Raw genomic sequence first — 26,008 nt, forward strand, 5'->3', positions numbered from 1 at the left:
AATGTATTGCTGAAGCGTCATCCCTCAGACCAATGAAGACTGTTAGAAACATGACGTGTAAAACTTGGTGCTGGCTTCAAATATTTCATGTTGTAAAGAAACTTCCACTACCAAAGTAGTAGTATAAATTCAGACATTTATAAATAATAATAAACTGGGAAATTATAACTTAGCTTTTATTACCAGCATTAGTCATTATGTAAATGGTTTTACATAATTCTTCAAGAGAAAGTTATCTTGATAGCCTTCTGACTTCACTGTGAAGACCAAGATCACAGAAGTCACATGGTAGAGGTATTTGTTGACGTCAGTGTCTATTAATAAATTGCCTTCAAAAACTCTTCTGATTTTTGCAGAAATAAGTTTGTCAGTGTTTGTATTAAACAGAATATCCTGATGTCAGAGGATGCAGTATTTGTTGAAACTGTTGTTAAATCTGGCTCTCCTTGTAGGTCTAAACTGGCCTTTGCGCGTAGAGTTGCCTTGTTTGTATGTATTTCACTTTCATTCAGAACAAAGGGGAAACCGGTCCAGTGTTTATGATATGAATAAACATTTAAACTTTAAAGATTTAGGTCTTGATTTGATAGCTTTACTGTCATGGAGTAAGACAAAATGTTTATGGAGCTCAGGGAACTTATGGTCACACTAACAAGTCCACATGAGTTATATCAAACAAGGGAAACTAAAGTAATCAATATTAAAAAGGCTCCGTTAATTCTTTTCAAGATCTAAAAAAAGATGTTAAAGCTGAAAAAAAAAATTGTGAAGATAACTTTGTTGAATATGAGGAGAAAAAAGTTTCTTAAGTCCAGGGAGCTGATGGCTGCTCTTACAGCTATTTAGGCAACTTAATAGGAATTACTGTGCAGATGGAAATGAAGATGAAATGGAGATGAAGTCATTATTTGTTTTATTTGGGTTCCTGCACTGTACAATCTGCTAATAGTGTAAGTGAAAGTCTTAAAAGTGTAAATGTCTTCGTAAATCTAAAAGTTACATAATTTGATCTCGATGACTTGTATGTGTATATATATACACTACATATTGCTTTAAACTGTGATTCAGGGCCTCTTGTAATTTATTTTGGTGTGCATAACATAACTGAGTTTAAAAAAATTAAATATACGGGCAGCTTATTAAAGAAAACTGGTTGTATTGGGTACATAACTACTAAAAATGTTTGCTTGTTTATAGATGTTTCAGCTGTGATTATCTTAAATATTTTTTTTTAAGCATAGTTGTGTTTATTGTACCTATTGATTTAGTAATCTAATGAACAGGAAGTGTTCTTTCCCAGGTTTCACATTCCCCTAAAAGAAAAAAGGGTGTTTCTTTGTGTGCTTATCTTTAAAAGAGTACTCAAATGAAAAAAAAAATATCCCAAGTCATGGTACTTTAAATTTAATTAAATTTAAATTAATAAACTTAAATGAAACAAAAAGCTCTAGAAACAGGGGAAGGTTGTTCGAAAAAATTGAAGCTTTTCCCTCAGACTTGGTATAAATATTGAAACTCATTCCTGTGAAAGGTTTTGTTATAGATGAGTTGATGAATTCCTAACTCTCTCACTTCTTAATACTCTGTTCTTTATTTAACTGACAATGCTTAAAGCGTGGGAGGACTTTCTGTTGCCCATGTTTTAGTTATGCCACAGTAAAATACTTGCTTATATTGTAAGCAGGGTCCCAGTATGCTGTGGAACTTAACCTTTGGTGAGATTTTAATGTCCAAGTTATTGAACTATATGCAACGAAGTAGCTAAATGGAATTTGCCGTGACGGCCTGCAATCCTTTAGGCATGGCAGAGGGCAGAACTAGTGCAGACATGAATTTATGTGGTATGATTTGACTTTTTGGGGGGATGGTTACTGCACGCTGAAGTTAAGTCATGGACATGGTTACATACACTTGGAGAAGTTTAGTTTATTACCTCCAGAGGTGACAGGCCTGTTACAATCTCAAGATAAGATGTTCTCGTCTGTCTGCATAGAAATTAGAGGAGTGGTTCTTGTCACTCAGTTGAAAATGCTTCTTCATGTAAGCGTAATCTTTCTCAGTGAAACAGTATTCAGAAAGTTAAAATCCTCTATAACTGATTGTATTTAATAAAAGAAGGTTTCCTTCCTTGACTGACTGGATTAATGCCATAACCTTGAGAGCGAGGTGTGAAAAGTATCATACAGCACTCTTTAAAAGGTGCGTAGGAGTTTTAGACTTTTCAACACAGAGGAGCCTCTAAATTGACTATGGGCTTAGTGACATAACGATCCTATTTGACATTTTTGTTACAAACCTACATTTTTTGCCTTTTTCAGTTGAAATACAAGCTATAATGCAGAAAAATGTATCATCACAAATGAAGGGATAAGGAAATAGCAGTACGAGAGTTTTAAAATCTTGGAATGACTTGCCCACAGATGTTTTAAATAGGGTTGCCCTCTTTAATCAGTCCTTCTGATCTTTCTAAATGCCTGTTAGTGAACCACAGCTTTGCAGGAATTAATGTTTACCTGTAGGAAGAGAGACAGATTACATGAATCCAAACAGAATGGAATTTTCAGAAAACACCATTTCCTTCATCAGGAACATGTGATGGCACTTGAATGATCATTTTGAGGGTGTTAGTAGCTTCTCTATAGGCTAACTGAAAAAGCTGTTTGGTTGGATTTCACGAACTGCTAAGAAACCCCTTGTCTGCTTTCTCTGGGCGAACCTTTTTGTTTCTATCTAACCAGTAAGTATCCAATCTTGCTTAACTAAGTGGATTTCCCAGCCTTAGGCTCTCAATGAGAGCTTTTGAAGACAAAAGGGAATAGACTTAGTCTCTTTCCTTGAGCATGAATATTGTGATTTTTTGCCCAGAGGCTTGCTTTTTCTGAGTCATATGGTGGGGGCCCTTTAAGTGTTACCACCAGATCTTTTTTCTTCCCATGCAGGACTGGATCTTATCTGGATGGCTGACTGTAGGGGTGGAGATGAGCAAACATTTCTTTCAATGGGTAGTGTTCTCTTTGTAAAGTATTCAGCATGTATGTGAGATACAGCAGTGGGATGAGGTAATGACTAAAAATTAACAGACATGTTATTGCTATTTCTTCTTCCTAGTATTATTGAAATGCTATCGGAATGATTTGAGGCTGCTAATTCAAAGTGAGCCAGTGAATAACCTTTCTAATCTTAACTCTTACAATATTAATGAAACAGTGATATTTTGTTGTAGAAAAATAATGCCGGGAGGATGAGAAGAGAGTCCTGTATTAATGCAGCTATACCTTTGTCAAACAGTAGAAGAGCCTGTATCCTCCTGTTGGCTAGTAGCCAGGGCTTTCTGTTTCAGTTGTGAACAGTTCATATATTTCAAGGGGATGCTTTTATAGTGGTGTATATCAGATGTAACTTATTGCATTAACCTGCAGTAGTTACAGATAAAGAAATAAATTATATTTAAAGCTTTAAATCAAGCCTGAATTTCTTCAGAAGGTGAAATGTTACATCATTAAGAATATCTGAGTTTTAGATCAAAATGTAGAACCTTACTTGTTCTTCAGAATTTTTTCTTTTTTCATAAAATCACTAATAATTTTTACAGGAAATTAATCAAATGCAGAAATGAAAAAAATGCAATTTGCAGCTTATTTGGGTTTTATTAGTGATGGGATATTTTATGGTGCTTTGCATTGATTCATAGTATAAATAAACACATTCTGAAGAAAGCATGGGAAAAGAGTAGGTGTGGGACAGCTCTTGGTACATGTACCTGCTTCAGTGATGATGTGCATCATCACTGCAGTGATGCTTTTGTCTGTGTATATGCAGATTCACAAGGGCTGTTTTTCTTTCTTAATACGTTTATGACACATAGTTCATGATGATAGGACAATAAAAGATTGTGTTAGTGTTCAGGAAGTCAGCTAGTGAAAATCAGTCATCTAGTTTTTCCTTAGTAGATATTTTTGTTTTTGTCAAGATAGTAAGTATTCAGTCTTGCTCACCTAAGTGGTCTTCCCCCCCTCTCCAGTTATCTGTCAGTAGGCACTATGGGAGCTTAAAGAGCTCACGTATGCAGGATTGGACCTTGGCGAATCAAACATACACACAATCTCTGAGAGATGTGTTGCCTTTGGGAAGAAAAGTGTATCAAATAAACTCTGCATATGAATTTAACTTTTCTGAGCCAGATTCTACTGTATTAGATTTGGTCTTTCTCCTTCTGGAAAATAAATGAAATTTTCCACAATCTCCTTTTAGTGCCAAAATGCAGAGGCCTAGTGTAGAAGAGAAATACTATTTGAGATTTCAAGTGGAAGAGTCAGTGTTTGGTTTTTTTTTTTATTAAGTAAGTCAAACCATGGGGGTTTTTCTGCTTTTAAAATCAGTACCAAAGGTACATTAAATTTATTATTATCCGTAACGTAGAACATCTAAGAGAATCAGTATTGTTCAAAGGTAAAATGCTGTTGCATATCTCAGGCTTCACCAGGTAAACCACTTTTTTTTTTTGTTTTGAAGTTTTTTGTTTTGTCTTTTTTTTGTAATTTAGTATCACAAATATCCCAGTGTGTTAAAATAAATGTGCTTTTAGGGACCATATATTAGTGTACACTTTCGATAGGTTGAGCAGATGACATTACAAAGAACAGTTCTGAACAGTAAGTATTATTTATTACATAACAGTCTTTGTAAAATACTCACAGCTGTAGTACCAACTTTTATTTCTGCAGATTGAAAAAAATTTTGTACTTAGCACAGCTTGTCTCTAAGTGGTTTGAGCTTTCCTTTTATTATGTTCATGTCCTTTTATTATGTTCATGTTCATGTATGTTCCTTGTATTATGTTCATGCAGATTTGTGAAATGCGCTTTTATCTTCAAACAGATGTAGCAGCTGAGCATTTTAAACAAAACACACAGCTTGGATATTCATATCTAAACAAAATACTGTTGTAGTTAGTGATTCTGTGTGCAGAAAGAGTGCAAGGTCTGATGAAGATGTAAAAGTTACGTAACCTTAATATAAACTGCCGCAAATCGTTTACTTATCTCATCATCGTGCTTCAGGACAGGTAACACTTTTTTTCAGTAAGTGTAATACTCTTTAAAACATCCAGTGCATGTTGTAGTCTTTAGATTCCTTTATTTACTTATAGATTGTCATTACAGAACTAACCTACAGCACAGTGAAGGTTACACAAAAAAAAACCCTCCACTGATGTATTCTGGGAGGTGTGTTAATTTGGTGTCTAAAAATTGTGTCTAAATAAAGATTTTGCTAAGGGTATCTTTGTCCAGCAGATATTTTAATTATATCTCCTCCTAGTACGTGTTTGAGGGAACCTAAACAGAAAACTCTCCACATCTTAAGGACAAAAGCATTATTTTATGACTTTTAATTATTTTTTCTTAGCATTTTCAGCACAATTCTGGGGAACATAGGTGGGTTCTATCCTGAGTTTTATGCAGAAAGTATAGTTATAGTTCATATTCAGTCTTTGTAAAAACTGCAGTTTCACTGATTTGTAAATGTTATTGCTACTGGTGACGGATGAGGGGGGAAAAAAAATAATCAAGTTTTAAGTTCCAAGGCAGAATTGGAACATGCTAGGTATATATTAATTAAACTCAACACATGTAAAATATAGGGATCATTTTTGCAAAATCATTTTAAGAAGGATCGACGTTTTGTTTCCAGACAAGCCTTTGTGATGATGCTGGTTTAATATGAAATACTGAGGGTTTTTTTGTTGTGGTTTTTTTTTTTCCCCTGAATGAAAGCAGCCAATGGGACAATATAAACATACTGTAAGACAAATAATACCTACTTCAGTCTTGACAGAAATGTATGTGTATTTTTAATTCAGTGTTCCACAGTGGAAACCAACTGCTGTTTATCCTTAATCCGCTCTAGTACTTTATTAGAGTTTATGGCAACATCATCTTTATTGTATACAAACTTCTGTAGTATGTACTTAGCTGTGAGAAAGAAAACAACATTTCTCTGCCTATAATAGTCTTTTATTTCATGGTTTATCTTGTTCTTTCTCCTTTTTTTTTCGTCTTTTTTCCCCCTCCCCACATCTCCAAGTCATTTTCTTTTGTAAAGCTTTGCTTTCTGTTGAGCAATGTGTTATATAGCCTTGTGTTACAAGAAGCACAGGGAGTTGACCTACTGTAATTAACCTAATAAACTATACAAGTTAACTCATGGGTACTAGAAGTTCTAGAACTTTATTCATGCTGACTTTGGACTTTAAGTGATTCTCATTCTGGGACCTTACAAATCTTTGGCTGATAATTCACTATATGTTTAATTCAGTGGCCATTTACTCTCCAGGCTACAAAATAGTGGTAGAAGCAACTTGTTTAAAGATAGTCACAGTTCAGAGGGTATTAACATTGTCAAAAGTTCCTGCTGTAATAAATGCTTTGTTCAGTAAAATTCCAAATTATCCTTATTGACCAGCAGGATCACTAGGAAACTAGCAGGCAAGCAAGTCAGTACAGTTCAGTCATTCCCTGGTAAATGTTTCAAGGGATCTAAGATTATCTGAGCTACTAAGATGTGAAGATGCCATTTCCAGGGCTTATTTTGCCAGGGCTGGATCTTAAAGGTCAAATACAAAATGAACAGTTAAAACTCCCACTGAAGAGGAGGAGGAGGAATTTAACACGGCTGAAGGTTGAGTATTTTCCTGATCTGCCTTTCCAAGCGGCAGGCCTCCGCTTGCACTTTTCTGAGACTGGATAGACTTGGTTTTAGGCTTTATTTCCAAGATAAACTTTCCATAGTGATCTCCAAACCAAGGTCAGCTGACAGGTTTGGTGACCCCCTCCCTCCCAGTCTGAAGAGTTCCTAGATAGTACCACCTTGTAGTCTTTTGAAACTGCGGTACTGGGGAAAAATATTTTGGTGACTTTCAGCTAAATGAAAACAGATCCATCTGTAAGAAAGGTCAAGTATTATAAAGGTCAAGTATTATAAATTACAGCTTTGAGATTACTGTTGCAAGTAATTGTAGGGAGGGAGTCCACTCTTTCCCTCACACATTATGTACTTTCTTTTCTCAGACATGATATAGTCTGTGATCATCTAGATGATGTATTTCAAGAGTGTTAGTCACAGGGATGGTTCCTATAACTGCATATACTGTCTTGTTCTTGACATCTGAAAAAGCCTTACTATAGCATTTGAGTAATTTATTTTACTTACGTGCCTCTAAAAGTCAGATCTGCTCATCACTGTTAATGACTATTGATTTATCTCCTCTTTCCATCTTTAACTTAATGTTTTATTTTGATCTATCTGCTACCTACTTAAGCCAGTGATAACTTCTATTATTGGTCTGGTCAGTAAATTATTTTCTTTACAAATCAAGTGGGTCTAGTAGACCTATTATTAGAGTATTCCTTCTATAAAAATGTAACATTTATTGGTTATTTTAAAAATAGAGTTCTTTGACAGTTTTGTAGCTTTACGTTTTTGTATTTAAAATATCAAATAGCAATTTAGTGATAGCCTTGGCTGCAGTGACCACAATATTGTGGAGTTCGGGATCCTGCTGAGTGTGCTGAAGGTCAGCTCTAAGACAAGGATTCTGGATTTTAGAAGAGCAAACTTCAGTTCACTCAGGGCTCAGTTGGGAGGGATTCGATGGGAAGCTCTCATGGAAGACAAAGGAGCTAGTGAGAGCTGGGAATTCTTCAAGAACTCTCTATTGGAAGCACAAAGCCAATTTATCCCCTCCAAAGGAAAGGGAAGTAAGCGGAGCAAGAGACCCCCTTGGCTCAAGAATGAACTCCTAGGTCTACTCAGATCCAAAAGAGAAGCGTACCAGAGATGGAGAAGTAGAAGATTATCAGTTGAGAGCTACAAGGGCATTGCCAGAGTGTGCAGAGACGCAGTTAGAAAAGCAAAAGCCCAATTTGAATTGCAACTGGCTGTAGATGGCAAAAATAACAAGAAAGGTTTCTTCAGGTATGTCAACCACAAGCAGAAACAGAAGGAAAACATAGGCCCGCTGTTAAACAGAAAAGGAGAGTGAGTTACCAACGATGCAGAAAAGGCAGAGGTCCTCAACACTTTCTTCACCTCCATCTTTACCAGCACTGTTGGGTCCCAGGCTTTGGGAACAAAATTCCCCATTAATCCAAACATAGACCCACCATCACTGAAGGAAGAGTTAGTACATGAATTATTACAGGAGCTTGACCCCTACAAATCCATGGGCCCTGACGCCATCCACCCGAGGGTGTTGAGAGAGCTGGCTGACACCATCGCAAGGCCACTCTCCATAATCTTCGAGAAATCGTGGAGAACAGGGGATTTCCTAGAGGACTGGAGGAAGGCAAGTGCTACCCCTATCTACAAGAAAGGCTCGAGGGAGGATACGGGTAACTACAGACCCATCAGCCTTACTTCAATCCCTGGGAAAGTTATGGAACGAATCCTCCTGGGGGCCATCACAAGTCAAATGAAGCACGTGATTGGGAAAAGCCAACATGGCTTCACTAAGGGCAGATCGTGCTTGACAAACCTGGTGCCCTTCTATGACAAAGGGACTTGCCTGGTGGACATGGGGCAGGCAGTGGACATTGTCTACCTGGACTTCTCCAAGGCATTTGGTACAGTCTCTCACAGCCATCTCCTGGAGAAATTAATGTGTTATGGCCTAGACAAGTGGTCTGTGCAGTGGGTGGGAAATTGGCTGACAGGCCGCACCCAAAGGGTGGTGGTAAATAGCTCTTTTTCCAAGTGGCAACCTGTCACAAGTGGGGTCCCCCAGGGATCAATATTGGGCCCAATGTTAGTCAACATCTTTACAAGTGATCTGGATAATGGCATCAAGCGTAGCCTGATGAAGTTTGCAGATGACACCAAATTGAGCGCAGAAGTAGATACTCCAGAAGGGAGAGCTGCTCTGCAGGGAGATCAGGATAGGCTGGAAGAGTGGGGCAACAAGAACCTTATGAAGTCCACCAAGGAGAAGTGTAAGATCATGCACCTGGGAAAACATAATCCAGGAGTGCAGCACAGACTGGGATCGACCTGGCTGGAGAGCAGCTCTGTGGAAAGGGACCTGGGGGCCCTGGTAGGCAGGAAGCTGTACATGAGCAAACAGTGTGCTGCTGCGGCCAAAAAGGCCAACAGGATGCTGGGTTGCATCAAAAAGGGCATCACCAGCAGAGATAAAGAAGTCATTATCCCACTCTGCTCAGCGCTTGTCAGGCCACACCTGGAGTACTGTGTACAGTTCTGGTCCCCTCTATACAAAAAAGGATGTAGACGGGCTGGAAGGGTCCAGAGAGGGCCACCAAGATGATCAAAGGACTGGGAAGCCTGCCATACGAGGATAGGCTGGGAGAACTGGGTTTGTTCAGCCTTGAGAAAAGGAGGCTCAGAGGGGATCTCACTACCATGTACCAGTACTTAAGGGGCAGCTACAAAGAAGATGGAGACTCCCTTTTTACAAGGAGTCACATGGAGAGGACAAGGGGGAATGGACACAAGTTGCTCTTGGGGAGATTCCAATTGGATACCAGAGGAAATTTTGTTCACAGTGAGGACAGTCACCCATTGGAATAATCTCCCCAGGGAAGTGGTTGACTCCGCTACATTGGACACTTTCAAGTGTTGTCTGGACGGGGTGCTGGGCCATCTTGTCTAGACTGTGCTCTTCCTAGAAAGGTTGGACTAGATGATCCCTGAGGTCCCTTCCAACCTGGGATTCTGTGATTCTGTGAATTTAGTGTTTTAATAGTTTTATAATACAGACAGGATGTTTCTTAATTAGCTTATATACTGTTGCAATTCTGAAAAGATTTACCCAGTAAACAGAATGTTCAGAATTAACAGGACTAGTGACCTGTAGAAAAAAAGAGGAAGACATTAATTTAAAATATATTAAAAAAAAAAAAAAAAAAAGCAATACTCCAATTCTATTTCAGGACAGTTCTCACTGATGTTGACAGTTGGGAAGACCAAAAGATCAAAATTATTTAAAGATAGTGAAGGACAAATCTAAAAACTGTGAATGAGGTATCTTTTTGGTAGAACTATATTCTGTTACTTGAGGTGCAGTTGAGAACCAGAACTTGTATTTTACTTCATTTTGATTTAGGGGCGTGTTCAGCTGTAAAATGCTGCTTCAGAATGGTGCTCATGAGCAATTTATGAGTATGTTTAGTGTAGGTCATTTCTAGTTTTGGGAACAGTAGGGTTTCTGAAACAGTCTTTGGGTAAGATAGTAGGACAGTGCTTTTGCAGTTTTAGTATTTGGTAAGTTTGAGACAGGCTGTATGAAATGGTTGCTTTTAATGGGAAATAAGACCTGATGTATTCACTGTGTTTCAGACTTAAACTTTGTGTGCCCCTCATAGGACAGAAAATAAGGAAGTGATAGCCATGCCAGATGCATAAAAGTGAAAGTTTTTTTAGAAGTTATTTAAGGTAGCCCATAGGGGGGTAAATGAGTGTAACACTTTGGACTGATTTCTGTTCATTGGAAGAGTGCTGTGCACATTGGGTGAAAAACAATTTGTGAAGAATTTTCTTACACCCTGTATGTATCAGCCCAGGCCAGTAAGTCAAGGAGGAACATACAGTGACTTCAGTATGTTTCACTACCTTTTTAATTAACTTCTTTTGGTAAAGCTGGCTTGTTTCATTAGGCTGCTGCATTTAAGGCTCTTCAATAACACAATAGTATTAAAAAGGAAGAGGTTAGCATACCATTGTGAATAATGAAGAGGTTCATTCTCACTAAAATGAAGTAAGGTTCTTGACTGATAAGGAAGGAGGATACCTATTGTGAAAACTGGCAAAATGTAGATTTAATATTGCCTGCTCTCTATAAAGACTGGCTGTTGTTGCATAGTCTGGGATGCTTTCAGTGAATGGGAAAGTTACAGATTGATTATAACAAAAGGTTAGTCATTGGTTGTCTTCTAGTGGGTGGCCTTCAGTTTATTTTAGATGAATGATACAATAAATTTATTGCTTATTACAGACTTCTCAGTCCTTGTTACAGAATGATTATGGGGAAAGATAATTTTTAATGAAGTTTTCATTTCCCTTGTAACTGTTGTCTAAACTATCATAAATCCTGCTATATTGAAGTTGAAATGTCTTTTGTTTCCTCTATATTCAGCTTAATTAGAATAAAACTAGTGCAGTTCTTAATAAACTGGGAAAATAGATGCATGAACAGCATTGAAGTATCAAAGAAAAAAATTCAGAAATGCAAGTTTGAGATTTCTTTGAAAAGTGACTAAGAAGCAGAACTCCAGAAAGCTCACAATGCTTTTTAGAACATCTGACTCTGGCTCTAGTGTGAGATCATGTGTGAATAAAAAGGGTGCAAAACAGTGTTAGGACAATTGATATTCTGTGTAACTTGTTCTTGTTAATCATATTTTTCTCTTTTTACTATGCAGTTCCAGTTCCAGTGAGGCTTTTGGGTTAGAAATTCAGTTTCATAATATTTTAATTTGGAAAGCTGCAGGAGGAGGATTTATTAGTGGGATAGTCTGTAATGCTAAAGTTTGATGTATGTTGCCTTGGGCTTTTTAATGACTTTATCAATATGCTTCAAATACTGATATTCCTTCTGGTTGGCTGGCTCGTAGAGTGAAAAACTGAGAAGATTTACATCTCAACCTTTGATGTTACCAAAATGACTTAATTGTCCTGATTACTGTTTATTATTTGCGTTATGTTGGCATCTAAAAAACACCTATTGTGATCACAGCAATATGGTGTGTTTTAATGCACTTAACGAAAAAAAAGTCTGTACATCAAATATTTTACACCAAAATAGAGAAGACAGAAAAAAAGAGAACTACGGCTATCCTGACTCTACAGAAAATAAACTGGGGCAGTGTGTTGGAGTCCTTCAGGAACTGTAAGCAGCAGGAACAACTCCCAGATCTTTCATGAGTTAATCCAGCGCTTTAGCTGCAAAACATCTGTCCTGTTATTGTTGGATGGTGAGGTTTGACAGGCAGCCATTTAATTTGCTATTTTTTAACCAAGTTTTTGCTTTCCTTTTATTAGTTATGATCACTTCTGTAGTCTGTATAATTGCACAGTTGGAGTTGCAGTGCGCTCAGCACTTAGGTCGCACCACCAAACTATTTGTTGGTTTGGTCAACTTAACAGGTCAGTGAAGCTTTGTTTTGACTTTATGTGTAAAATCTCAGCAATGTTTTCCTACCTTTGTAAAGTAATTTAAGATCTTACTGGTGGAAAGCACTTACTAAGACTGGAGTGGAGAATGTTATGGTTACTTTGCAGAAATAATTGTACAGTGGTAATCATAGGGTAGGAGAAGGGTTTTGGAATGAGCAAAAACTGAAGTCAGCTTCTCTAGTTCTTAGCGTCACGCAGAGGTATGGCTAGCTTGCTTTACATTGGTGCTTCGCGTAGCTTCACTGTTAGGATTAAAGGCTGTTTAGTGTCCCCATCTAGTACAGCTGGCAGACTACACCATCTTGCATCACATGGCATAATTGCAGCTTCATAGACCCACACTGTTCAGGTCAGGGTTGTCTCTGCTTGTTGCCAATCAGTAGGAGTAATAAGTTGTTGTCAGACATAGGTCAGTGCATCTCTGAAGGCTTGTAAGGCTGCCATGTCCCTTAGCTCTCAATCTGAATTAAAACATTTAACTAAACTGAAGAGAGAAACCTGTCAGAAGTACAGCCAAGGAAATCTAAGGTGGCTTGGTACCTGAAGCCTGTGTTTTTCTTTTCTTCCTCCATTGTTGCTCTGTTATTGATATAGAAAATATGACAGCTGAAAATGTAAACACTATTCCTTGTCTCATCTTGCAGGCCGAAACAACAGCAACAGAACAATTTTACCTTGTTTCCTTCTACCAAGGGCTGGAATTTCAGAGGGGTAAGTTTGATGTAATTTTGTTCATGCTCTGTAACATTCCCTCCTGCTTTATTCTACCGCAGTGTAACTTTCTCGTTAAAACATGATCTGCAAGTACTAAAATTATGGCAAAAAATTATAAAATTGAGCTTTTAATTTTGTGACCTCCTAAAGGCTGTTTAAAAAAACCAGCTTTTGTTTATGTGATTGAGTGACATACTATGAGGGATGGGGAGATCATTTAGTATAACTGGGTTAACATACAGTGTGAATTAAAAAATCGGTGTGTGTTTGATTCTGAAAATAATTCAGCCAAACTGAACTTATATGTACTCTTTTTTTAAGTGCTCGTTTAAAACAGGTATTTGTAAAGTTACATATTGAAAGCTTGTATATGTGAATTTTGCAGAAGTACAGTTGGAGAATGATAGCAAAAATTACGTGGATTTCTTACAAGGCAGAAGGGACTAGGTTTTATTCATTTTTGGTTGGGTGAGGAAGGAAGTATGGAAGCATGTGTTACCACAGTAACTGAGTGGAAAGACACATGAAAAAAAGCAGGTGAAACTGAGAATCTTAATATCTGCTGGTGGTATTAGAAGCTTTTATTCCTGTCTGCTTCAGGTTTCAAAGGTGTGCTTCTTATGCAGATTAATTCTTTCAAAGTCCTGTTGTCCCCTTTCTGTTCTCTATGACCTGTGAAGCCTTCTACACCATCTGCTGAAAAACTCAATGTGATGGTGGCAGTTTTTGAATGGCAATGGTGTGTTTGCCGTGTATGTAAGTACTGTAGTGTGGGATACAATCTAGGAGGAGGAGTTGTCACTGCATGTTGTATATAAGTGGTAGTGTTACTGCAACCTTTAGGTCAAAGGAAGGTCTTTTCTGCCTTGCAAACTTTATTTGGCACAGTAAACAGTAAATTACCTTTACCTGTAATGTGGAGTGACTTATACTGAATCGAAAGAGTTCAGTTTTTTATTCAGGAGAGTATATGAATGCATTTTCTCTGAGCTTCTTCCAACAGAAGATTTAAGTAGAAAGACATTACTTAAATGCTTTGCTGAAAGGGTAAATGGCATTGGTAGGTTTACTGATCTGTGTTTGTCATAATATGGTACACTTCATTAAACAAAAAATACCTTTCACAATATCTGATACTGATTTCTGCATTTTAATCTGATATTTTAAATAGAGCATCCACTGTTGTTTACTGTGAGCTTTTTGTTTTCGCCATCTATTTCTTGCATTGCACCACAAAACTATGGGGGTGAACTTGTCAGTGTTACTGAGAAAATAGTTCCCTCACAACAGCATTGTCAAGAATGCAGGGGAAATACCAACAGCCTCTAATCTGTAGATTAATTATAAATTTCAGAGCCAGTTTAAAATTACAATTGACTCTAGTATTTCTCCCAATTCCCATCTATGCTGGAAAAGTAATTGAGGAAGAAGGTACATGTGAAATTAGTTGGAAGAGTGTTGTAGGTATGAGTTGTAGCTGGAGAAACAGTGATCCCAAGTTCAGAGAGCAATAGCTCAATGGGAGTAGGGGTCTCGGGTTGGTGTGTCGGCTTGAAGTCAGTGACACAAGCTGCATGGCAAAGGAGTGGGCTAATACACACAGAACAGAGAACAGGGGAGTAAAAGACTTCAGAATCGAGAGCAGAAGTCAAGAACCTGAAAGGAGACTGGAATACGTAGTGTATATATAGCCTGATTAGAGAAAACAGGCAGTGAGTAAAGGATCCTCAAATTGCTTCCTTCGTGCGTAGAAATGAAGATCTATGTGAGTTGTCTGCCACCTCATTTTTAAGGAAACTTACGAGACACTGATACAGATGTCAGGCTCCATAACTGTAATATTTAACTGAATGCATAGTAATTGGCAGTTGCAGCTAATTGCTTGAAATAAATTACTACATCAGGGGAAGAACCTGTATCAGTTGTTAACTTGACCTCTTTAGATGCTGAAACAAAGACAGTTGAGCACTGGACGAGAGATGTAAGTCTCTGTTGATGTTTGCATTGTGTCAGCATCAACTTCATTTTGATGGATGGAAAAATTGTGTTATGAAAAGCCCAATGAGCAGACTTGAAGTCATAAAGGTTTTCATACAGATGGTGAATGGTAAAAGGTGAACTTTGATGTCTTTTCTCAAACAGGAGTAAAACCTTACTGGGTAAAAGAAGTAAGTGAATGTTGACTGTGGAGCAGTGCCACGCCTGAGTACAACAAACAAAACTCTGGAGCTGACTTATTCATAGCTATGGTTTTTTTCAAACATCTATGCCATTACAGACTGTAATACAGGATCATTTCAACAGTCACAAAAAAAAAAAAAGAAAGTCGTTAAGCACCAAATTGCAATGTTGTGTTCATCTACATGTGAAGTGTATCCTCACTTTGCAGTCAGTTCACTGGTTTTAAATGTCTTTGTATCATGCTGATAAAGTGGGTGTGTTGAAGCACCCTTGAACATACACCAACGTAAACCTCAATGTAAGATAAGGAAGGCCCAGATGCTAAACATTTACGGAAGAAACTCCTTTGCACTTCTCTCTTCCTCTCCTTACTTAAATGAATTTTTTCAGAAGAAGTTTTTTTTTCCGTGTTGAGCGGCTCTTTTGGGGCCCATGGTTAGAGATCATATTTAATTCTCTCCATGGGGCTTTCCATGTCAAGATGATATCATTTATGTGTTTCTGCCAATGCTGTAATTTTTAGATAATGGTAATGGTTACTGCCAGAACTTTGGGCAGCGTTTAGGTATCAGTGGGGAGAAGAGAGTTTATTTTCATTATTCATTTATTTATTTATAATAAATCAATCCTACTTTAGATCAAATTTAGGCTTGACTTTATCAAGCAGTGCAATCTCTGCTATATGCTGCTGCATAGACATGAGGCATCAGGTTAATTTGGTCTCTGAGGAGATTGTATAGTGAGGTGTTCAGCAAATAGACTATTTTAGAGGGAAGGTATTTATAGTGAGAATTGTAATTTCAGAGGAAGAAACACAGAACCTGTGGAGACAAGAATATAGCAGGCTGGAGGGACAGTGCAATGGGAAAACCAGAATACAAGAGATTAAGTGGTGGATTGCAGTACTTGGATTAGAAAAGGAATAAAGCAAAGGAAGATACTGAATATAGGATTGAAGAGGGAAAGAGGGGGAAGCTGTAGCTTGGCAAGAGGGATAGTCGGGATTGTGAAAGCAAAGAGTGGTGAAAGTTGTAGCAAGAGAGAGCGTGAGTGGAGAGAGATCAAGTATGGAAACGGAGGAAAGCTAGTGAGTGTGAAAGCAGAGAGGTGGAAGTATGGAATGGAGGCAGAAGTCTACTATAAAACACAACAGATTTATTAGTTCAGCCTTTGTAAATACAGACTCTAGGAAGATAAAGATGCCATGTGGGTGTGGAGCAATCTGTGGTCAGGGCTTGGTAAGGAGAAGGAGAGGCATGGATATCTGGTGGCATAGGGCAATTCAGAGACAGGACAATAATGTATGTAAAGACAAGAACAGCACAGGTCTTGTCACAGAGATTGGTAATAATCCTCTTTTTGCTCTCTCTTCTGGTTGCCATTAACTCTCACTCTTTTTCTTCTTCTCTCCATGCCACTTTTCCCTTAAAACCTTGATGCAGATAGAAGGCTTTCCTTACCACCACTCTTTGGTGCTTATACAGAAGAGAGAGCAGTTTAATATGCTGCTTCTGGTGTCTATGGAAGTAACGTGTTATGTTGCCATGTAGGGTGGTAAACAGTATTATTTAATAAAGCATCCCATCAAATGAGGATTACGTTTGTACAGTCATGCATGTGCAATTAGAAGATGTCAGGATTAAAGCTTCTGTGGTTGTTTGCTAGTTATGATACAGTCTTGAGTTACACACTTGTGTGCTATTTTTTTCCGTAGTAAGAGTAGTCAGGCTTCTTCATAAGAAAGTTCTGAATTCAAGAAAACTAATAATCTCTCCTGAGGAGTTTCAAATTTCAGCTTCTTTATCTGTCTCCCCTCCTGCTTCTTTAAAAATCACCCACTTTGTTTTTTGTCAGCAGGATAATTTTCTAGACTGCTTTACTCATGTGAATTGTGGGCTTGTGTTACTGAAATTCATTAAATGATTTTTTTTCCTAATAATATGTTTATGTACATTTGCAAAAACAGTACGTAGCAAAGTACATAGCAGTCCTGCTGTTGATTTAATGACATTTCAGATGGCTGTGAAGACACTGTCAGATGATTGAAAGAAAAGCTGTTACCCAGCTCATGAAGAATATTGGGGCTGTAGGCATACCCAAAGAGGATGCATGTTTTGTCTTTGCTTGTCGTTGATGTTTCTCTCTACTGTTCCACCAAGAGCTAGCATCATTTCCTGCATACTTTAGAAAACCGTCGGAACCATGATGATGGTTTCTCTACCTTTTTTTCCCCCCTACACACCAAATTTGGCTGAAGAACTTCAGTGCTAAAAATAAGTAGTGAAATCTAAACCAACATTTTCTACTTGAAATATTTTGAGGCATGTGTTTGGTGTGCAGTTGCCTGAAGGTTGAAGATAATTTACTGCAGCTAGGCTTCTTCCTATTTCCTCCATTTTTGTTTCCTTTTTACATTTGCTAAAGCTTTTAACTAACCAACTTGCAAATGTGGTCACCTGTGAGGAAGACTGATGTAAGTTATGAGAAGCCTCACTTAAAAATGTGCTAAGCATGCTGGAGGTCAATTTTAGATGTGTAAGTGGTTTCTTTGCTAGTTTTGCCACAAGTGTGTTTGTGGGGGGGGAAAAAAGGTGTCTTTCACACCAGATGGGAAGAAATCCATGCTCTTCAGACAGTATTTACAGAACAGTATGTTTATTTTGTGCAGGCTGGCAGACTTCAGTTATTCCCTTCAGGGTGCATGAATATAAACAATATAAAAGTTGTTAAGAGAAAAGTTCTGCCCTAGCTTTAACTTGATGATTAATTGCATACTATCACAGAAAGCACCTCTTTACCTTTGCTGGATTCTGACTGGTTTTACTTAATGTCTGTATCCACTGATATTCATTTACTTAAGCAATGATGTTACCCTTAACAGACAGTTATTAGGAGTGGTGTCAGACAGGTCTTTATTCATACTTGTTGAAGCAAAATTATGCACTAATGCCTCTAGATCAAATGTGCTTAAATACCATTATCATAGAATTATTAAGATTGGAAAAGACCTCTTTTCTATCTTTCAAAGATCAAGTCCAACCATCAATCATTGTCACTAGTATGACCAATATGATTTTAAAACACAAGTTATCATATAGATTAAAAAGCGCGTGTGGTTTTCTGTTGTTTTAACATACTTGTATTTTTCATGCACAATTTAAATTGTTTCCTCTGTAAAGGGGGGTGTGTGGGTTACTTTGCATAATTGAAAACATAGCTGTAAGAGGAATAATTATACCCGTTATGGCTTAACAGTCAGGAACTAGTTTCTTCATGTGTCATAGAAAGCCTCCTCCACGTGGGGGAGTCCTGCTGGCATCTCTGCTCTCCCAGCCTGCTCTGGTACTGTATGCCTATCCATTTCCCTCTGTTTCTTCTAACCTTCTGCAGTAGGTTAGAGATGCTTGGTAGATGCTTGATCCCTTACTCTTCTCACCCACCTTTCTCTTTGAAAACGAAAAGTACAAATTCCATATTCCTTTTTCTCCTTTCTAACTGGTGATGTATTCCTGTGCTCCACTTGCTCCTTTTTAGATCTCTTCTTCCAGTGGGTTGCAAGCTCTTCCATTGCAGGGTTTAACTGCCCCAGTACTATTTCTCTTGTACTGTCTTTGTTCAGGCTTGCTTTTATTCTGCCTTTGTGGAGGTACTGTTGTGCCTCTGTCCAGCATTGACCTTTTTTGGGCCAGAATGTCTCTGATACCTGGTATTAGAAGTGGTAAGAAGCAATTCTATAAGTCTTTCTGCTTTAAGGCATTAGAATATGGATGCTGTAAACATAGAGCCTGTATAATGAGCTGAGTAGAAGCTGAGTTTCCCTGTAGCCTTGCAGCTCGTTCTTTGGAGCATTGCAGGAGCAGGGAAACTTTGCTCCAGACTGTTGATAGCAGTAGAGTTAGGGGGCTATAGGAGTGTTAAAAGTTCCCTTCCGTGATACACGGTTTGTAGTTCAGAATACTAGAGCTTATAAACTGTAGCAAGCAGACAGCCTGGACACTGATTTTTATTTGTAAAAGAGCTGGGTTTGATGTCTCCCTGCTTAATCTATGGGGAGAGTTTTAAATGTTTTAGCTTATTATTGGTTTTGTTTTTGAACAAACCATTGAAACTGTTGGTGATTAGTCACAAGACTAATTTCTCTTGGAACAGCAAGGTTTATGTTGGCAAACAGACAGAGATGTTATCAGAAATTCATTGTGTGGCATTTGCGTAACTGGATAGCAGTCAATTCCATCTGCAGTTCCAAAATACACATCGGAACTGTTACATTCTTAATGTATACACTGAATTTAAAAAGCAATTCAGTGTGACCAGTTAGACAATTTTGAAGAACTCAAGAATGTATTATTCCAAACTGATGCACTGACTCAGCATGATTTAATTGCCATGATAATATCTATCCACAATGTGTGATGTTAGGTTAGTTATGTCAGGATGTTTTATTTGAAATTCCAGCTAAACGTGATTTGATGATACAGCCATTTACCACAGACCTAAGAATTAATGTACCTCTTTGTAGGCTCAAAGGGTAGTATAAATTACAAGGTTCTTTACATACAGTAGTACTTGAACATGTGGTGGTAGGACACCTATGAGTTAGAGTTATTTGTAAAGGAGAATGATGTAGGCTGGCCTTTAGACTTGGCCAGGTTTCTAGTAGTTTGGGACTCAGGTAGAAAAACCTGTGCACATTTTATGAGCTGTTTATTGCTCATGCTATCTAGAGTGCTGTAATGCTTAGGAGTTTGCAATGTTTTCATTAACTCAATTCAGTAGCTGTTTTATTAAACTTTCACAGTTTTTATGTCTAAATCTATGAGTTAAGTACGTAGCCATTAAGACTGTCTACCTAGCTTACAGGGCTACTTTCCAGTCAATTACATGCTAGTTATATAAAATACACTTTAGACTGTATGTTTCTTGGGACAAGAGTTATGAGGCATGCTTACAGAGGGCTTGGCTAATGAATTCTTGAAATGAAGAAACTGTCATAGGATTTTATATCTGCAAGACTTTTTAATCATTATTTGTATTGTAAAGAGTAGGTATTCTGTTTATTAAAGCTCAGTTATTCAATTAATATTTTGAATTTTTCTGATAATGAAAATACTGTGATTTCCCCCATTTGGAAGGATTTCTTATAATTTCATGTTATTTTTCCACAGAATAGATATTTTCTTGAAAAATACTTTATGCAGTTATTCTGTTAATATTGTGGGGCTTTATTTTATGAATCTCTAAGTGCTTTGCAACAAGTTTATTTTTGTTCCGGGTGTGGTTTGTTATTTATAGTAGAAATATTTTGCATATGCTATAAAACCGTCATGCCAGCTATTTTGCACATACAAACAGTACTGAGCTTGAAGCAACATGTGATAAAGCAGATAGGTCCAATTGTCATTCTCTTAGGCTAAGTTTGATGTTCTGTTATATAGCAGATTTCCTGTCTTTAATCATAGATTGGGTGTTACCTTGTACTCCTGCTGTCATTTACTGTTCTTTTCTTTGTTCAACAGCGTATGAACTTGACCCCTGTTCAATTTAACTCAAACCAAACTCTGCCCATTTCTTTGTATTTGTTTCCCCCCCACCCCAACAGTGGCTTTGAGAACACATGATGTGAAATTACTATTTGCTATGACTTTGTTTCAGAAACTTGTAAAGGTTAACAGGGTGATGCTGTTGTCCAGCTGAACTTGATGCCACTTGGTCTGAGAAACCAACATTTTTGAAACAATTCTGAACGACATATTTGTATCTTATTGATGCTACACTATTTCAGATTAGCAATTTTATTTTAAAATGACTAGTGGACATGAATGGTTGTGAACATGGAATTTAATTGCCTCTTTTTTTTTTAGTTTATTTTTACTAGTCATGATGCTTGCAGTAGAACTTGATGTTATTACAGCCTGTTACAAAGATGCGTTATTAACATCACTCCTTACTTTTTTTTTTAACCAAATAATTGTGATGGTCTGTTGTCTAATTTCCTAGTGTTCGTACTGTAAAAACTCACTGGGCAGTCTAAGTTAATTGTAGCGGTTTCCAATTTGGCAGTGCTTAGAAAGCACTATTTAAAACTACGGAGTCAATTTTAAAGAAAACGTAAATTAAAGGGCTACACATTTGGAAAAGATTGCAAAAGCATCATTTGTAGAAACAGTTGGGAAATCCTCTGTGCTTTACTAGAGGTTTTATCAAACATCTGCCTCTCCATCTCCACTTCCACAGGTTCTGATTTAGGTTGTCAAGTTGTACTAGTGACAGAAAGCTAAACAAAATCTTTTAAGGACCAAGAGAGAAGGAAAGCCTTCTGAAAACTTCTGAACAAGCTTATAAACAGTCCTCAAGAGCTGATGGGAAAAGAACAGGAAATCTGAATTTTTTCTGATGTTTTCAATTGGAAGAAACATTTTGAGTATGTCTGTTGGTACTCTGTATGAAGACTGCTGTTCCTCCCAAATGTAAAAGTGCTTTCACAGCCAGCATTGCTCTGAGACATCTGTCTTAGAACAAGTCCTAATTATTTTCTAACTAAACATAAGATGATGATTCTCCTTGAGAGCTAATGCTGTTTTGTTTGGTTAGAAAAGCACACAGCAATTAAAGATGTATGGCCATCTTTTAAAATCCGACACAAATGCATAGTAAGAGCAATATGATTGTGTCTTTTATTTATAGAAGCCTGGAAACAAATTTTGTTATTACAGTAGCAACCGGAAAACAAGGTCTCCATTTTGCTAGATATCATGTAAACGTAATAATAAACTATTGTTTCTTTAAAGAATTTATAATCTAAACTTTTGTAAGAACATACTGTAACGTTTCTAAAATACTACTAAATTAAAATTTTCTAGAAAATTTTGAGCTGTTGAAGCTCTTAAATACCACTTATGATGACAGATTTAATAATTCCTGGGTTCTGCTACATGTTTCAAAATGGGATATTAAATCTAATTCCAGATTATGAAGCATTGCATATAATATGATCCTAACATGATTTGAGGTAACATTCTAAAACTCTAAAATACACATTTAAAAATATTCATTATATTGGTTTTGAGTAAAAAACTGTACACTGGTGCTGTCTCTTTCTACATTGTGGTTGATTGTGTTGAAGAGCGCAGAACCTCTGTTATTTGCACAAAAACTTGAGACCCCTCATAGCTTAATTCAAGTAAGTTGCTTTCCTCATGCCACTGTCACATACTGAAATGGATTAAAAGCTTCAGAAGTTGTGGGGGGTTTTGGGTTGGTTGGCTTTTTGTTTCTTTTTTTTTGTTTTGATTTGTTGTTTTTTTTTAAAGGAATATTTAAGTAGGTTGCTATCCTTCTTCTGAGTAACAAGATTTTTTTCAATAATTTTTTTTACCTTTAATATCCAATAGTAAACATGTATCAAATGCCAACCTTGTGGAGGCTTTCCTCTGTTACCAGTAGGTAAATCAAAGAATGGGTTGACTGCTAAACAAAGTTTAAAGTCAGCCCCCTTAAGACACAGTTTCTGAAAAGGGGGAGGTAGCTGCAGGTTTTTCTGAATGGCCTGGTGGCTGCATGTGAACCTGCATTTCACTTGCTTAGGCTTCCAGAAGGGAAGAAGGGTGTGTTGTCTTCCTACCACAGTACTTCAGATGTGTGCTTTCCCCTTAGTTGTACAGTTCAAAATCCTAGTTGCAGCAGTAGGACCCTGCCCTAAAAGAATATTATTTTTTTTTCTTTTAACATTTCCTTACTTCTAAGAATTATAGGGAAGAAAGCAACAATGAAACTGCTTTGACAAGCTCAACCAGCAGAAGATGCTTGGAAACTGACTGTGTGCTGCCTGGGTAAAGACTTACCATGTGCTGCTTGTTATAAACATTTGACACACTAACCTTATGCCACCCGTACGCTTTGGGCATTTTACAAGTGAGGATACGAAGGCAGGAAGGTTTCTCAAGATGTTGTCAGATATTTTTTGAATTTAAATCATTGATACCCTGTGTTCATTCTCTGTTCCTGTAAACCAAAGTTACAGTAATATTTAATTCCTTTTACCCACAGTTTTGTGGATATTTCTGGCTACTTGATCTTGTGTTCATGGTGCTATCTTGTTTCGTTTCATGTTTTGTTACTGCATTGGTCTCAGCAGCTGCACAGAGACTGAATGAACAGCTTGCTTAAATTCATGTAGTTTGAGTTTGTCAATTACAACTTCTTTTCAGCTGTTTCTCTTGTCCATTATGAGTGCTTGCCTGAACTTTTTGCACAATTATTACTTAAGTCTTAAACAAACAAAAAAGTCTCTTTGGAATAGTAGTAATAACATATTCAGTCTTCTGATATGACTAATGAATAAGTCTTCTGAAACAAAGAATGAACTATCTTACAAATGTTTAAAAATATTTTGAAAGGTAAGCGCTCAAATTTTTTGCTGTGTATTTGCAGTGTGTGCAGAAAGGATCCGAGAAGTTTCAGGGTTTTACTTTTCCCTGTATTTGCACTTGTTCTTTACATTTGAGTCCATATATGCTTTAAAAATGAACCAAATCTTATACATCTCTCAATAGTTCCTTTTTACTGGTTTCTGAGGACATGTTTCACTTGCCCAAAATAGTTAATTCAGTTTGTAATGCAGGAAAGATGAAGGAAAGCCATTTGAGATAGCTCATTTTTACTCACCATATAAAGCACCGTGTTTCAGTCACTTGTGATGATTATGGATTCCATTTTTTGGGGTCAATATTCTGTATTGTTTTCTCCTTAACTTTGGCTAAGGGAAGTTGCTCTCTATGTCTAGATTTCGAAGAGGGCTGCTCAAATGCACATTGAAACTGGTATATATGAATCATATGCAAATATAATTTTTCACATAATGTGTGGGAAGTTATGTATTTTGATAACTTGCAGATAAACGCCTCATGAAACTTAGCTTTTCTGACCTTGAAGTAATGTATATTAATATGATGGCCAAAAGAGGCAACTAACTGAGTATATATTCAGGAAAATATGTACTAGAAAGTGCTGGTATCCTATCTGGCAGTCTGAGAGAGACTGCTGAAAACTCTCATTATTAGTAGGCTGGTCTCTTTCGGTTGTTTTTGTCCAAAGGATGATTTGGCATGCAAATATAAGAGCTCTCAAGGCAGCAATGTATTTTGCAGTTTACATTATGAGTCTGGAGCCTAATCCTGTAAGTTTACGACTTCAGATTCTCAATTACATTGATGTCCAGTGTGTATGTGTCCAGGGAGTCCTTGCAGGAGGAGATCTGCAGCTTTGAAACTTCAAGTGGGCTGGGAAATTTTTTGTCATTGAGGTAGCAACAGTCTTGAAGTTATTGCTGCCTTAAAAATACCAAATAAGTTGAATGCTTTCTTGGTGCTTAAGGTATATAGCTTTCCAAACTCCAGTGACATGAAGGCTCACTGGATTTCATAGGATGAAGTTGCTAAAGGCTTGCTTATCTAGATTGGTGGAGAATCAGCGAAAATGGAGTTTCTTTCATCAGTTATATCAAGCTACCAGGGATAAAATCAAACATTGCACTTCCTTGACATGTCCTCACATGCAAAATTTGGGCGCTCTGCCAAGGTCATCTTTGGGCCTTGATTCTGGGCTGACTCTGAAGCATTCTGTGCTGGGTCCTTGCCGTTATGCCTCTGTTAATTTAAGAACTCCTGCTTAGCTGATCCCTTAGTTCTGAAATACTGCAAGTTTTCTGTGAACTAGTTGCTTAAAAGCTCTACCCAGTGCTACCAGCTGTTTTGTTTTCTGAGGTGTCTACATTTGGAGATGTCTGCCCTCGAGTTTAAAGCCTGTTGCTGCTGTTTAAGACTGAGAATTGCACAGGCAGGAGATGGACTGTGTTTCAGTTACTGAGTCTCAAAGCCCCCAAAGACCTACCTATTACTTTAAAAACATGTTAATGATGTCTTTGCCTTTACCATACCATGCCATTCACTTGTTAGAATTTTTTAAAACACTTTTGTCTGTTTAAAATATTATTCAAAGCGATCTATGTGGAAAAGCCACAACAGAGATAGACATGACAATACATATCACTCATCCTCTGACACTTCTACTACACTGCATGACAGGAAGCGAGAGCAAACTGTGCGGCTGCATGGGGAGGAGTTCCTGCTGAAAACTGAAGGAGAGACATAGGGACTCCTTTGTAGCAAAGACTTTTCACTGACACGCTGAATATTAAGAAACCTCCTAAAACCTGAGTACAATACTAAGTACCTCATGGTGTGGTGTTGCTTTTTTGTGCATCATCAGGTAAGCGTAAATTCAGGTTTGTGTTACTTTTTATTGTTTGTATGTGTGGCATTGTAGTAAGTTGAAATTGCACAGATACTGCTTCCAAGCATGCTAGGATTTAAAATTGGATATTAATGAAACCAAAGTGTTGCTTAGCAGGAAGGTTTCCTCCTGTAAGGAAATAAATTAGTTAAAAGTTTAGATAATATGCTCTGATATTCCCAATGGGATGGATGACGGTTTGTTTTTCTCTATGTATTGGTAGTTTATTGCTGCAGGATGGTGGTTTTCTGCTCTTGGTTTTGCTTTGTTATCACACATATGTAAATATCTCTGCCTCTGTCTTCTAGTGTGAAAATGAGGATTTTGGCTGATGCTAGGGTTTAAATGGGAACATTTATAGCTATATGCTATCCATTATCAAAGTGAAAGCTGTAACATCCTATTTACAGTGCATTTACAATGCATAATGATTCTGCTCTGCAACATGTGTATGTGGTATCACCTGGAAAACTGGGTGCTGTTTTAGACATTGGACTTTGGAAAGATGTGGACAGAAAAGTAGCAAGATTGATAATAACTGTAGAAAATACAGCCTATGAGGAAGGTTTAAAAGATTTAGTGCACATTGTGAGTACAAAAATAAGACTGGAAGCACAAGCATATATCTGTTTCTGAA

At 37.4% G+C, this 26,008-nt stretch overlaps 1 protein-coding gene across 4 annotated transcripts in view; it reads left to right on the forward strand.

Annotated features, from left to right (window-relative positions):
• ARHGEF3 (Rho guanine nucleotide exchange factor 3) overlaps window positions 1-26,008 on the forward strand; it is a 148,541-nt gene that overhangs the window by 43,445 nt on the left and 79,088 nt on the right. For 2 of the 4 annotated variants that reach the window (XM_075096165.1, XM_075096166.1), the window contains exon 3: window positions 12,831-12,897. In XM_075096165.1, coding sequence (XP_074952266.1) covers window positions 12,831-12,897 — 67 coding nt within the window. Of the gene's footprint in view, window positions 1-1,166; window positions 3,060-12,830; window positions 12,898-25,193; window positions 25,348-26,008 lie in introns of those variants that run through there. The other 2 variants (XM_075096168.1, XM_075096171.1) reach the window with 2 other exon arrangements.

This window comes from Phalacrocorax aristotelis, chromosome 6 (assembly GCF_949628215.1).
Source record: "Phalacrocorax aristotelis chromosome 6, bGulAri2.1, whole genome shotgun sequence".
Classification (NCBI taxonomy): Eukaryota; Metazoa; Chordata; class Aves; order Suliformes; family Phalacrocoracidae; genus Phalacrocorax; species Phalacrocorax aristotelis.